Source organism: Amblyomma mixtum, chromosome 3 (genome assembly GCF_055824585.1).
Source record: "Amblyomma mixtum isolate Tamu chromosome 3, ASM5582458v1, whole genome shotgun sequence".
In the NCBI taxonomy this organism is placed as follows: domain Eukaryota; kingdom Metazoa; phylum Arthropoda; class Arachnida; order Ixodida; family Ixodidae; genus Amblyomma; species Amblyomma mixtum.
The window spans coordinates 95,483,300-95,495,982 of NC_143014.1; the positions used below are offsets into that span (position 1 = coordinate 95,483,300).

The following is a 12,683-nucleotide window of genomic DNA, read 5'->3' on the forward strand; positions in this document are numbered from 1 at the left end:
TCGCTGTGAAGAATACATTCAAGTGGTTTTCTTGGGCTGCCTTTTCCCTTGAACTCAATTACTTCAGCCACACAATAGCCTGCTTGCTGTATACGAAGTAGGGTTTGCTTTTACCTTTTTGAGATTCTTTGCAATCGCCGCCGAAGCCTTCTGTGAGACCTTCTCTGAGAAAATTCCATTGGACAACGAAGCCCTCCTTTGTCGGATACTAAGAGCCGCCGTTCATTGTCAACCAAGTAGTAACTCACGGATTTTTAGTCTGTTTCTTGACCACCGCCCACATTTCTGTGCCGCTACTACGTCCGCGGCTTCACTCATAAACTGGCTCTTTTCATCTTGCGGAACGTGGAGGACCTGCTGTACTCCCTGCCGCAGGACAGACTTTTGAAGTGCGTGCAATTCGGTATCACGGTGGATAACGATGAGCTGGCCTTTGCAGATGCGTGGGGCATTACCTATGCTAACTTCATGGAACTCAGTTCTATGAAGTTCAGTTCTACCTTTGTCAGTTGACAGGGCGTTATTTACGTCCAGAAGTCGGTGTATGCATAGTCGTATGAATTTTTGTGTCCAAAGTATATACGGCCCATACAGCCTCGTTTCCACTGGAAGCCTTCGGCGTAGTTAGCACTTCGCTACGTTGATGACTATTTTAATTTCATGGACAAGGAGGGCTCAAATGAGTTGACACAAGATGTTTAGCATCTTCGTTTGCAGTTCCTTGATTTGCACTTGTGCATTGGGGAAGACCATGTTTGTTGGGACTACAACCTTAGCTATGAGTCGGACCACTCGAGGCTGGTGAATGACGGGTTGGCAATCGCTTGCATCACGTCATGCCATCATGCCATCAGTCATGCCATTACCGTGTTGAGGAGGCCTTCTCGGGAGCAGATTTCCAAGCTTATGGCAGCTGGGTTTCCAACTGTCCATCTCGCCCGCCTGTCGGAGAGCGTTTGACTCGATTTACTTAAGGGGAGAAACGATCAGAAGAGAATGAAGTGGTTTCGAGTCGCCGAACGGTTTCTGATATATATATACCTTACCTTCACGGTATTTCGCTCTGACTAAAGAAAGTAGCTGCGAAGTTAAATGTTTCTGATGTTTTCACAGCTAAGAACAAAATTTAAAGCCTTATCGCCGCCGTTAAAAGGAGCCTAGAAAAAACCGGGGGAACTAGACTGTCTCATAAATGTAGGTTCACCACTTGCAAGAAGAGCGTGGCTTATCACATTCCGTTGCCTTGTGGAAGTAGCTACTATGGGCAGACAGGCAGGTGTTTCAATGGGCGCCTGAATAAGCACTTTAACTCGTTGGAGGAGTTGAGTGTCTTTTTCGCGCCTGTTGGGATCCTGTCTTGACTGCGCCAGTTGTGATCCTGTCGACTGCGCCAATTGAGTTTCCCCTTACGTGGCGACGTGAGGAAACACTTGTTGATGACGAAATTGGGTTTCTTGATAGATTGATGGTTCGGACTCGCAAACATTCACATTACTCAACGGCAGGAAAAAAAGGATAACTATTTATTTACACAAAAATAAAAAAGAAGAAACGAGCAAGGAGAAAACTATTTACAACATGACTGAACCGTTTAATAGACGAAATCAGCCCCCGCTTAACCGAGGGCGCTCAGATTTAAGCACTCTGCCTCCGCCCTCGGCGGGGAAAGCAACCAATCGTAAATCAGGCGACACTTCTCACCAATCGATGGTTATGGAAAGGAAAATCAAGTTTCCGTCGCTACATTCCGAACCTCTGCCTTCTTCTATGTTTCCTTTCCGCACACGTGCGTACGGGGCACACGTATGTCTCGGGAACAATCAATCCAGGTTATTTATATATATAAAAAAAGAAGAAAGCTGTCGCTGAGCGGTCAAGCGCCCGGTCCTCTGATTTCCACTATAGGGGAGCTGGATGCCGCATCGGGCGCCCGAAAGTGAAGCCACCGGAAGTAAGCGGCCTTGTCCCGGAAGTCAGCCTTTGGCAGTGCATAAAATCGGACTTCAGCACGGTTTTTCAGTTCCAGTTTTGTTTTCCCACTTAGCATTTCGTCTTTTCGCCGTTCTCGTCTTTTTCCATTGCAATGCCTACTTGTTGCTCCGTCAACTGAGTGAGGAGACCAGCGAAGTCTTCGGGAAAGACGTTTCAAAAATAAGGGTCCATTGCATCGCAATGGGACGACACTAGCAGACGACAGGACGTCGCTACACGCAGCAAGTATGGAGCCTCGTCTACTCGGCTCGCCTTCGCCTACTCTGCTCTTTACTGTGATGCTTGTTCCCTCTCTCAAGCCCTAGTTATGCTATCAATGGGGGATAAATATAAGAAAGAATAGGTTGAAACATTCACCAGGCAGCTTACTTTGCAGCTACCATTTTACCGAATTATGTTTAGACCGAACCGGAGCGAGGGCCTATCTGGTGAGGTGTCGACGGTGTTCGGTTGGTTCACATTAGCGCCTCCAAAAGGTATGGTACTGCTTTTCCGACGGAGCGTGTCATGTACTGTTCCGTACTGGAGCAAGTTAAGCCTGAATGGGCTTTTATTCGTGGTGCTCGGTGCAGTTGACTTCTAACAGCGCTTCTCACGCGCACTGCAGCATTCGTCTTTCTTGTCAGTCGTTCCTCTCGCGCTGTGCCTTTTCTTTGCTGCACGAAAATTCTGTTTTAAGATGACCTAGCCTCATCGTCATTCCACGACTTCTCATTTACGCTCGGAAGACAAGAACCAGGCAAGAACATAGTGTTTAATGCACGTACCCCTTTGCCGATGCAGGGTGAGACCTGCATGCCTGTTTTCTTTGCTTTCGCAGAAATTAGAGAGTTCTGCACACAATGCTCACATTTCTCGTGTTCACCTTGCTTGTTTCTTTCATATAACAGCAGACATTACACGAGAACAACGCAAAAAACTGAGAACGAAAGGGCGAAAGACGCGACTTTTTGCATTGAAATACACAGCAGACACCCGACTTCCGGGACAAATTAAGCCTTCCAACTTCCGGTGGCTTCACTCGCGCTCGTCTCGGAAAGCGGGAATGCGGCATCCAGCCACCTAGTGGAGATCAGTGAACTGGCCTTATTTCACTTGAGTCTGCATTATGTACTATATATATATAGATCTCGAATGGGAAAAAAAAAGCGTGGCAGAGTTTTAACGTATAGTTAAACCGAGTAGACGTGCGAAAGTATGTGTTTAGACTAGTTGGCTCACGGTTTTGCTCTGTTGTGTCGGTTTATTGGGGTTTACCATCCCAAAGCAACTCAGGCTCTGAGGGACGCCGCAGTGAAGGGCTCCGGAAATTTCGACCACCTGGGGATCTTCAACGGTCACCGACATCGCACAGCACACGAGCCTCTAGAATTTCCCCTTTATCGAAATTCAGCCGCCGCGGCCGGGATCGAACCCGCGTCTTTCAGATCAGCAGCCGAGCGCCATAACCACTGAGCCACTGCTTTGTTGTGTCGTCGGCACGTCTGGCGACGATATTAGTTCGATAGCAGTGAAGGGTGGTTTATTGGGACGTGGGAAGTGTCGATGACGAAGACTGTTGCATAAGTAATCGATGAAGCAGCGGGGCGAGAGGCAGGGTCACAGTGAGCTGTTCTCCAGCACGAGCGTCAGCCGGCCGCACCAAGATCTTCGTTGGCGTTGGCGCATGATCATTCTTTATTCCAGTAGCATTGGTTGATGAAGACGACGATGTGCAATGCACAGCACGAGAGTGTGTTGCAGTTTAACCCGAGGCGTTAAAAGGAGGGTCGAAAGGATGGCTATATAGTCTGATCCCTCCGTGTGCGGTAACCCTCCCCCGTGGTCTTACCCATGCAGAGGAGGTTGCGCTTCGGAGGATCCGGGTCGGGGTTGCCCTAACTCCGGCCGTGACACGAAAGTGGCCGCAATTCAAAGGTTTATATCCCCGCCCCGGGTGTCCGGTTTGCAAGAACCGAAATCTTCAGGCTAACATTCACCACCTGCTGTGGGTTTGCCCGGCGGTGAAGCCGACAAGAATTCGGCACCTGGCGGCAGCGGGTCTTTCGCCGAACAATAGTGCTTCATACAACGCTTGGACACAAGGACCTCATCATCGTTCACTGCTCGATTACATTAGATCAGGGAACCTTTTCTCATTTATTTAAGCATCCTCATCTATCATCACGTACAGTTTTATGCCCTGAGGCAATCAACATCGCATTAAAAAAAAACAAAAAAAACACGAGGCGTGATCGGCTGCGGTGATAGCATATAGTGCTCTCGTGCAGTGGCCGGCGAAGCTGATCAGTTCGCGCCGCCGCGGGTTGGATTCCCAGTCGCGGCAGTATTTATTGTATTTTTGGTTTGGCCGAGGTCACCCCCAAAGTCGAGCTTTACACAAACTTGGTGAGCTGAATTGACCTTGTGAAGTTGCGCTTTTGTACTAAAAGAAATTGAAATTTTTATAGACTTTAGCCTAAAGGCAGTCTATATATTGTCTATAGACAAAAGAAAACTGGAATTGTTATAGACAGTGATCTAAGGTAGTCTATAGATCGTGTATAGAGATAATTGAAATTATTAGTCTTCAGTCTAAAGGAAGTCTAGCGTCTATAGACAAAATGAAATTGAAATTTTTATTGACTGTGGCCTAAAAGTAGTCTGTAGATTGTCTATAGATAAAAGAAATCAAATTAGTAAGATTTTGTGTCTAAAGGAAGTCGATAGATTATAGACAAAAAAAAACTGAAAATGTTATAGACTTTAGCCTAAATGAAGTCTATACACGGCCTATAGACAAAAGGAAATCAAGGCTGTTATGGACTTTAGTATACAGATGGTCTATTGACAAAAGAAAATTAAGTGGTATGAACTTTATACTCAATCGACAAAAGGAAAGGTCGAAAGGATGGCAATAGAGCCTGCAAAAAGTCTATATAGAATCTATAGGCCGTTTGTGTATGCGCGTCCATGCCTTTTATTATCACCTCAATACTTTCGCCTCGTACAAGAATGACTTACAGTCAGAATATCACAAAATTCGGCGCATTTTAGAAACAAACAAAGAAAAACCGCTGCGCGCACGGCGTCTCGCCGGCGCGAGCCCAACGGGAGAGAGGGAAAGCCCCGCCGAGCGCGTGCCTCTCTCCCCTCCACCACCGCTCACCGCCACGGCGTGCGCCGCAGGAATGAGTCATCCACGCCGATTTCTCTGGAACGTGCGAGTCGTTTCTACTGTTAACCGGGGGAAGAGGGGGAAGCCTTGCGTGCGCTAAGACATGTCCCCCTCCTCTGCACTCGGACGTCGGCGACGCCGCCACGATGGCGCCACGCCAGAATACGCTCGAAACTTCGAGATGCGACCCCCGACCTATGACCAATGGGGACGCGCGGCCAGTGAGAAGAGGGAAGGGAGACAGCACTGCCAATACTGCGTGTATGTACGCGCCTACTTTGGCGCGAACAACAAACAGACGGGAGAGCGAGCCTATAAAATGTGGGAATCCTGGCTTTGCGCCGTCGCCTTTGCGCGGCTGTGCCGGCCGCCCGCGTTGTTTCTCCTCTTTCCCTTGCTCCCGCCTCAGGCGGTGGAGAGGCGGCTGGGTGACTAATCACTGTCATTTAGCCACAGCTCCGCCCCGGCTCCCCAAGGGCCTTTGCCATTGGCGCCTTTTGGCGGGAATTCGGGACCCCGCTTTGGGCGGCCGCGCGCCGCGCGACCGTCCGAGCGGGGCCCAGAGAGAGGGATCCCTCCGAGACAGCGTAAGGTGCGTACGTTACTGTTTGTCCGTGCCGGCCTTTGCCGTTCGGACCAGCATATACTCGAGCTCGCCCGCACGTGTCCTCTGATCTGCAGCGGCTCGAGCCTGTCCAGCGGGGTCCAGCGACCTCTGACAGGCGTACCTTGCGTTGAATGCCCACTCTCTCTCGCAACCGGCCCAACGGTCGACACGAGAGAGAGATCACAGCACTGCCGCGGGGACATTCTCCTGCAGCGGCGTGCTAGCGGCGCACATTGCTCGAGTCGCTTCGTGCGCGCAGCGGAGCCTTGCTCCTCGCGCGCCCCCGGGACGGGGTGACTATCGAGTGCGTGTGTACCTGCTGAAGGACGACGTGAATAAACGTCTCCTTTGTGAACTGGGAGGCCTATTTCTTTGCGGCGAATCGCTCTCCTCCCAGCGGAGGTTGAGTGCACCGCATCGGTGTCCCAGTGTGTGTGTGGTGACGGCTGATCGGGGCCCTTGGCTCGCGCGAAGCTCGAACCCGCGGTGGGTGGTGGCCTGTGTCCACGTAGAAACCCACAAAAAGAAGGACGTTGACCGCTGTCAAGTCAGTCCGGACCGCCGTTTAAGCTTCATCGAAGCGCGCCCGTTCGACTCCCGGGAAAACACCACTCGGCCAGCATCGGACCAACGAGGCAACGTTCGCCAGTCTGCGGGACGGCATCGTCGTGGAACTCTGGTCGTCGGACTGCCGCAGTGCCCGGTGAACAAATTGTGTTTTGTTTGTTTACCTCTCTATCTTGTGTTAGTGCACTTTAGGTGTAATATTGCCTTGTATTGCATTCTCTCTCGAGTTTAACTTTGCACGAGTTGCATTGTTCTGTTAATCACTTTGTATGTGTCTGTACTAGTGATTGTGAACCCCTCTGTATCGTCTCAATTGCTGTATAAACTTTGTTTTGTTTGTGAACCTTTGGCTCCGACCCATTCTCTGGCTTGCGACCAGCGAAAGCTGGGCACCGAACGCCCAAAAAAACCTCTTGTCACTTGGTAGCTGGTCTCCGCTGAGTTTGCCACGCTGAGTCGAGGACATCTCCTTTGAGTCCGAGACCGCTACCCCCACACGCTCTAAGGGTGTCTGGGAGCTTCCCACGTAAAAGTGCGCGAAGTGTGAGTGACACAGAAATAAAGGCAAAAGTAGAAGTTACTGCCTCAGTTTGCACACCATATATATTTACACTCTGGTGTGTAAATTGTCCGCTCCTGAGCAATTTTCTGCGGCTCTGTAGCGAAGGCTACGCAGAAGAGGGAAGGAGGTGGTCCCTTAATTGTCGTGGTGAGTGGGTTCATTGTTCGGTTTAGGGTCGTGGAGGGCTGAAAGAGAGAGAGAGGGGGGGTTGTCTGGCGCGCCGCTGCTAGTGCGCTCTTGAACGCAGCTGACGAATGAGTGCTGTCTGCGGACTAACATTTAGGCCGATTTCAGTTGGAAACAAATCTGGCGGTGAAGCTGACTCGTGAAGCTGGCACGAGCGTTCGGAATAAAAGATGAAACTTGGAGTGCATGCGGCCCATGTGTTTGAGACCCCTGCTATATTCAAATGATTAAAGCAAAATGCTGCGTCATTTTGTGTGCGGACGTCGTACTTATGCCTCTATATTGACATGCATAACGTTTCTTGCAAAGCTAAGATGGTGGCAAGCAAAAGCACCGTGTCGATAACACTTTCAGTGCTTCAGAATCAGAGAGGTTTGCAAAGCGAGCAAATGAGCTTAAGGAAAACAGAATGGTATATGCGCTCTTAGGTCACCAAGCTGCATATCACATGCGGGAAGCAAGTTTCGGAAAGGTCACTTAATGGTCGCTCTGCGATTAGGCATCGTGCTGGCCCACTAATCACCGCGGTTCCCAAACCATGTTCGCCTGAGTTTGCCATGAACGGGAGCCAAAAGCCTTTCGTGCTTAAAATATGCATCGGAGGCTACCTCCTGACCTTATAATAATATTACAGGGAGTTATCTATATGCGGCAGGCGCAACATCCCGCAACCTAGGTCAGTGAAAAACCTGCACCAGAACTAGCTGCAACGTCTTCGTCGTCGGAACCTCCTCGTCGTCTTGCGACTGCGTACCGAACCCTCACCCCCCACCTTCCCCCGCGGCAGAATCACAGCCAAATGCGTGCTAAACTGCATGGCCAACTCGAATGATAGGGTTTAAGATAGGCGACGTGCACGGCTTCTGTGGATGGTGCACCAGCCGGATACTTGTGGTGCAGGAGCGTGATTCCGATAGGTCACGTTGCTCAGTTAGCCCCAAGACGCGGCAAGGACCCACGTAACGAGAAAGTAGTTTCGCACATAAGACCGTACCGCAGGCAGAGAGCCAGAAGAGGACAAGGGAGCCAAGAGCTTAGTGTCTTCTTCACGGTGGCGAATACCGCAGCAGTCGCGGCGCCGCCCTACACCGTACATGCTCAGTGGAGAGAGAAGACCATGCTCGCGGCGGTGAGGATAGAAGACTCCTCTTATGCCCTGCCAGGTATACACGACGCGCGCAGACAAGAGATGGCCACACGACTCCTATGGCCGCCGATCGGCTTCTGCCTACGGTGGCACGCCGCACGTACGAAGGCGCTTCCAGCATTTCCTGAATTTATATGGCGACAACACTTCCAACATCTAACGATAATCGCTTTTGCGAGAAAACAGCTCAAGCATCTCGCATCACAGCGCTGTCGACCATAGAATATAACAGGAACTTTTCACTCATCGATGCCAAACCTAACTGGTTTCCTCATTACTTTTCCGGACCTTGCCACGATCTGCGTTTCGGTATTCCCTCCTTCAGACTCAGCGGAATAGCTCGCACTACAAAAAAAAAAAAACAATTCGACCGGATCAAATTATTTTCCCGCTGGCGAGAAAATCATACGATCCAATGTCAAGATCCTTCCATTGGCTGGCGATATTGAGCCTCCTTCGGTCACGCCGGAATATAACAACACCCTCCGTTTCCACCTTGGATTTGGTGTTTCCCTTTGTTTGGTTTGGTTTTATGGGGGTTAACGTCCCAAAGCGACTAAGGCTATGAGAGACGCCATAGTGGAGGGCTCCGGAAATTTCGACCACCTGGGGTTCTTTAACGTGCACTGACATCGCACAGTACACGGGCCTCTAAATTTCTCCTCCAAAGAAATTCAACCGCCGCGGCCGGGATCGAACCCGCGTCTTTCGGGTCAGCAGCCGAGCACCACCGCGGACCGAGCACCACCAGCCGAACACCACTGAGCCACCGCGGCTGCAGTGGTGTTTCCCTTTGTATAGAAGGGGAGTCTACGCCTCGGGATCGTAAAATATCCCGCACCGCGTCTACACCAGACAGCACAACGGTTGAATCCGCTATACTGATGCACAGGTGACAGCGGTGGAATAATTAATTAACAATGCTCACAAAACTCTCAGCTACCTTCGTCGTAATTTACGTCTAGCTTATTAAACATTAATTCGGCCAAAGTTAGAATACGCACCTGCAATCTGGGACCCCGCTCAACTTAACCTAACTAACTGTATTGAACTTGCCCAAAATCGCGCCGTTCGATTCATCTACTCAAACTACTCATACTCCACCAGTGTTACTTCCATCAAAAATAATGAATGCCTACCTAACCTCAAGCAACGTCGCACAGTTGCAAGGCTGTGCTTGTACCACAAAATGTATCATAACTTTTCTTACAACTGTCCTATCTAGCCTGCTCATCGTTCTTCAGCCCACACAAGCCACCAAAATGCCGTTTACCCACCTCCTGCTCGCACCGTGACCCATCTTCATTCCTTCTTCATCCAAACAGCGCGTGACTGGAACAGTCTTCCCACAAGTACCATCCTTCATACAAATCCGGACCATTTCAAGAAAGCCATCGAAAAAAATCTGTTATTAACACCAGGTTGCTAGCCCACCCCTCATGTAAAGCCCTCACCCGAGGGCCCTTGAGGTATTTGTAATAAATAAATAAAAAAAATTAATTAATTCATGCGGTCGCTCAGCGCTCCAGCATGCAAGGACTGTGCTCTCGCGCTGCGTGCGTCCGACAAAAGAGAGAAAGAAAGAAGCGGACGCAAATAAGCGTGAGAAACTGTACCATGGAAAAAATGTACAAATATTTATTGCAGTGTTGAACAAAACAAAAGAGCCGTGTCTCGAGGAGCGGCTCCCACAATGCGACATTCCATCACACTTGGACAGCAAAACATTCATTCACGGGCGGAAAAGTAATTCGCCATACTCTCGTCATCGGTCCACTTCTCGTAAAAAAAAAAAGAACCTATACGAGACTGGCATCACTAAAAGACTGCCCCTTACAGTAGATGCGCACTCTGCAGGCCAAAGACGACGTCCAGTCGGATCATTCGCGCTCCGAGAACACGCGTGCAGAAGGAGGCTTTAGGTGCCGACGATACAGACCGCCTGTGAAGCTTGTGGAAAAAGCAGGTGTGCGCAGTTCGTTGTACACATGAGAGTTAAACCCCACGCCGACGAAAAACCCTAGTATCGCCCCTCCTGTAAGTTGGATACGTCGACACGAATGTATACTGTTCGGACCGCCTTGACCAGCGCAGCTCTGTTGTACGGATGAAGAAGCTTCACACTCATGTAATCTGCTTAGCCCCGTACATGTCACGGCTTACGATACGTCGATCTTGGCGCCACGTGCAAGGCACAAGCGGAGTTCTCCGGCTCGGACCGCGTTTCCATCGGGCGAGGAGAAAGCCGCAATGCTTCCTCTCTGGGCTGTTGCAAATCCGTTGCGCTGCCGCTTTCACTGTGCTTACGTCAGGCGCCCAAGAGGCAATATGGCGACGCCCAGGCAGCCCTTGTTGGAAAAGTGCGTAGCAGCCAGGGCTGCAGCAGCTTCCCTATGGGAGTGGCCACGCCAAGCAACCACAGCCTGTGCTCAAAGATGGTTTATGATTTATGGTTTATGGGGTTTAACGTCCCAAAGCGACTAAGGCTATGAGAGACGCCGTAGTGGAGGGCTCCGGAAATTTCGACCACCTGGGGTTCTTTAACGTGCACTGACATCGCACAGCACACGGGCCTCTAGAATTTCTCCTCCAAAGAAATTCAACCGCCGCGGCCGGGATCGAACCCGCGTCTTTCGGGTCAGCAGCCGAGCACCATAACCACTGAGCCACCGTGGCGGCTGTGTGCTCAAAGAAATAAGCTGCTCCGCTATGCGAGCAGAAGACGGAGGGGTGTGCCATTCCATTTTTGGTGGAAATGTGGTCACGACAAGGTGGCCGCCCTGAATACTCTCTTTTTCGAAACAAATCTTCAGCAGTGTTTCCGCCAGCTGGACGAATGAAAAGGGAGAGCATCTACAGCTGGGCGCCTCAGCGGGCCCCTGGAAAGGGGACATCAGATTACCAGGAGCGTAGCCAGGTGTGGCTATCCGGGATTGGCTAACAGTGCTGAGGCCCTCCTATCCCCATATATGTGATCGGCCTTACTGTGGTCCGCCGTTAACCCAACTTCAAGCGCAGGACGCCCCCTCCCGGACAGAGATTTTTCACGCTACGCTACGCTACCGCCTATATCCGCGCCACATTGCGTTCTTCAAATCTTCCTTCAACTACAACCACTCGTCCACAGACCGTTTACGGGCACGATTTCAAGCAGCGATTTCAGTTTTAGGTGTACAGCCCAGCCGCTTGTCCGTACCTTATAAAACGCCGGCGAGAAGTGGCCTCAGGGTGTATCAGCATCGCGACCTTTTATGTGTGTTATCTTTTTCAGCTGTCTTCGTCAGCCGTCACAAGGGTCGGGGAAGGAGGGACAGCGTACCTCACGCACTGTCCGCGCAACACCGCCTTCCGTGCTTGCTATAGACGTGGAACCGCGACACGTGTAACCCCTGTGGCGGTCGACCCCTGCCCCGAATGGCCAGCGTTCTCGATGCCACTCGAAAGCGCAGCACAGCGGCGGCTGCGCGGTCAGACGGCGGGCGGCCGGTGCGGCCACGCGGGCTGCGGCGCGACGGGAACCCACGGAAAATGCGGGCAGAAGGCGGTGTCCAGGGAGGCCCGCGATGAACAGCCCGACGACAGGACGGCTTCACGAAGCTCCTGGCGGGCCTTGCGCACGATCAGGCTCATAAGCACCACGCTGAGCACCACCTGCACACAGCGGCAGTCAGCCTCGGGCCGACAGGGAAGTCGGCGCATACCTGTGCGAGCAGCACTGCGTATCCGGCAGCGGCAGTGGCGTCGTCGTCGAGCACTTCCTCCATGGAGCGCACCGTGGTTCCCAGGTACACATTGATGACCTGCGTCGGCACCAGGCCCAGCGCAGACGCCGTCACGTACCGGCCCAGGCTCATCTGGCTCACCTGCGCCCCAATACGTGCACGTCAGTCACGGCACTGACCAAACGATACGACTGGACTGCATATGCTGCAGCAGAGTCCCTTATGTGGCATGCCGACATGCGAAAGCGAAATCGCCGGCGTCTGTTTCGCTGCTGTTTGCAAGTCAAATGGCGGTATACGCAATCTGTGGTCGACCGTCACATTTATTTATTTATTTATTTATTTATTTACAATACCTACAGCGCCCGGAGGGGTGTGTTGTATGGGGGAGGGGAATATAGAAAGACAAGAATCAGCATATATCCAACCATCCATTACATACATACATGCATGCATTCATTACATACATACATACATACATACATACATATACATACATACATACATACATACATACATACATACATACATACATGCATGCATGCATGCATGCATACATACATACATACATACATACATACATACATACATACATACATGCATACATACATACATACATACATACATACATACATACATACATACATACATACATACATACATACATACATGCGCTGGGCCGCGCTTAGTGGTGTCACGCTACGTGGTCCCCACATTGGGCCGCGGGGGCGTGACGTAGCCAC

The 12,683-nt window shown here is 50.9% G+C and overlaps 1 protein-coding gene across 1 annotated transcript in view; it reads right to left on the minus strand.

The window, feature by feature from the left end:
- Positions 1-9,833: 9,833 nt before the first annotated feature.
- Positions 9,834-12,683, minus strand: part of LOC149351025 (transmembrane protein 64) — a 31,712-nt gene continuing 28,862 nt past the window's right edge. Inside the window, exons 2-3 of the mRNA XM_089580214.1 lie at positions 11,920-12,081; positions 9,834-11,869 (exon numbers count right to left, since the gene is read on the minus strand). Coding sequence (XP_089436340.1) covers positions 11,687-11,869; positions 11,920-12,081 — 345 coding nt within the window. The 3' untranslated portion in view covers positions 9,834-11,686. The remainder of the gene's footprint in view (positions 11,870-11,919; positions 12,082-12,683) is intronic.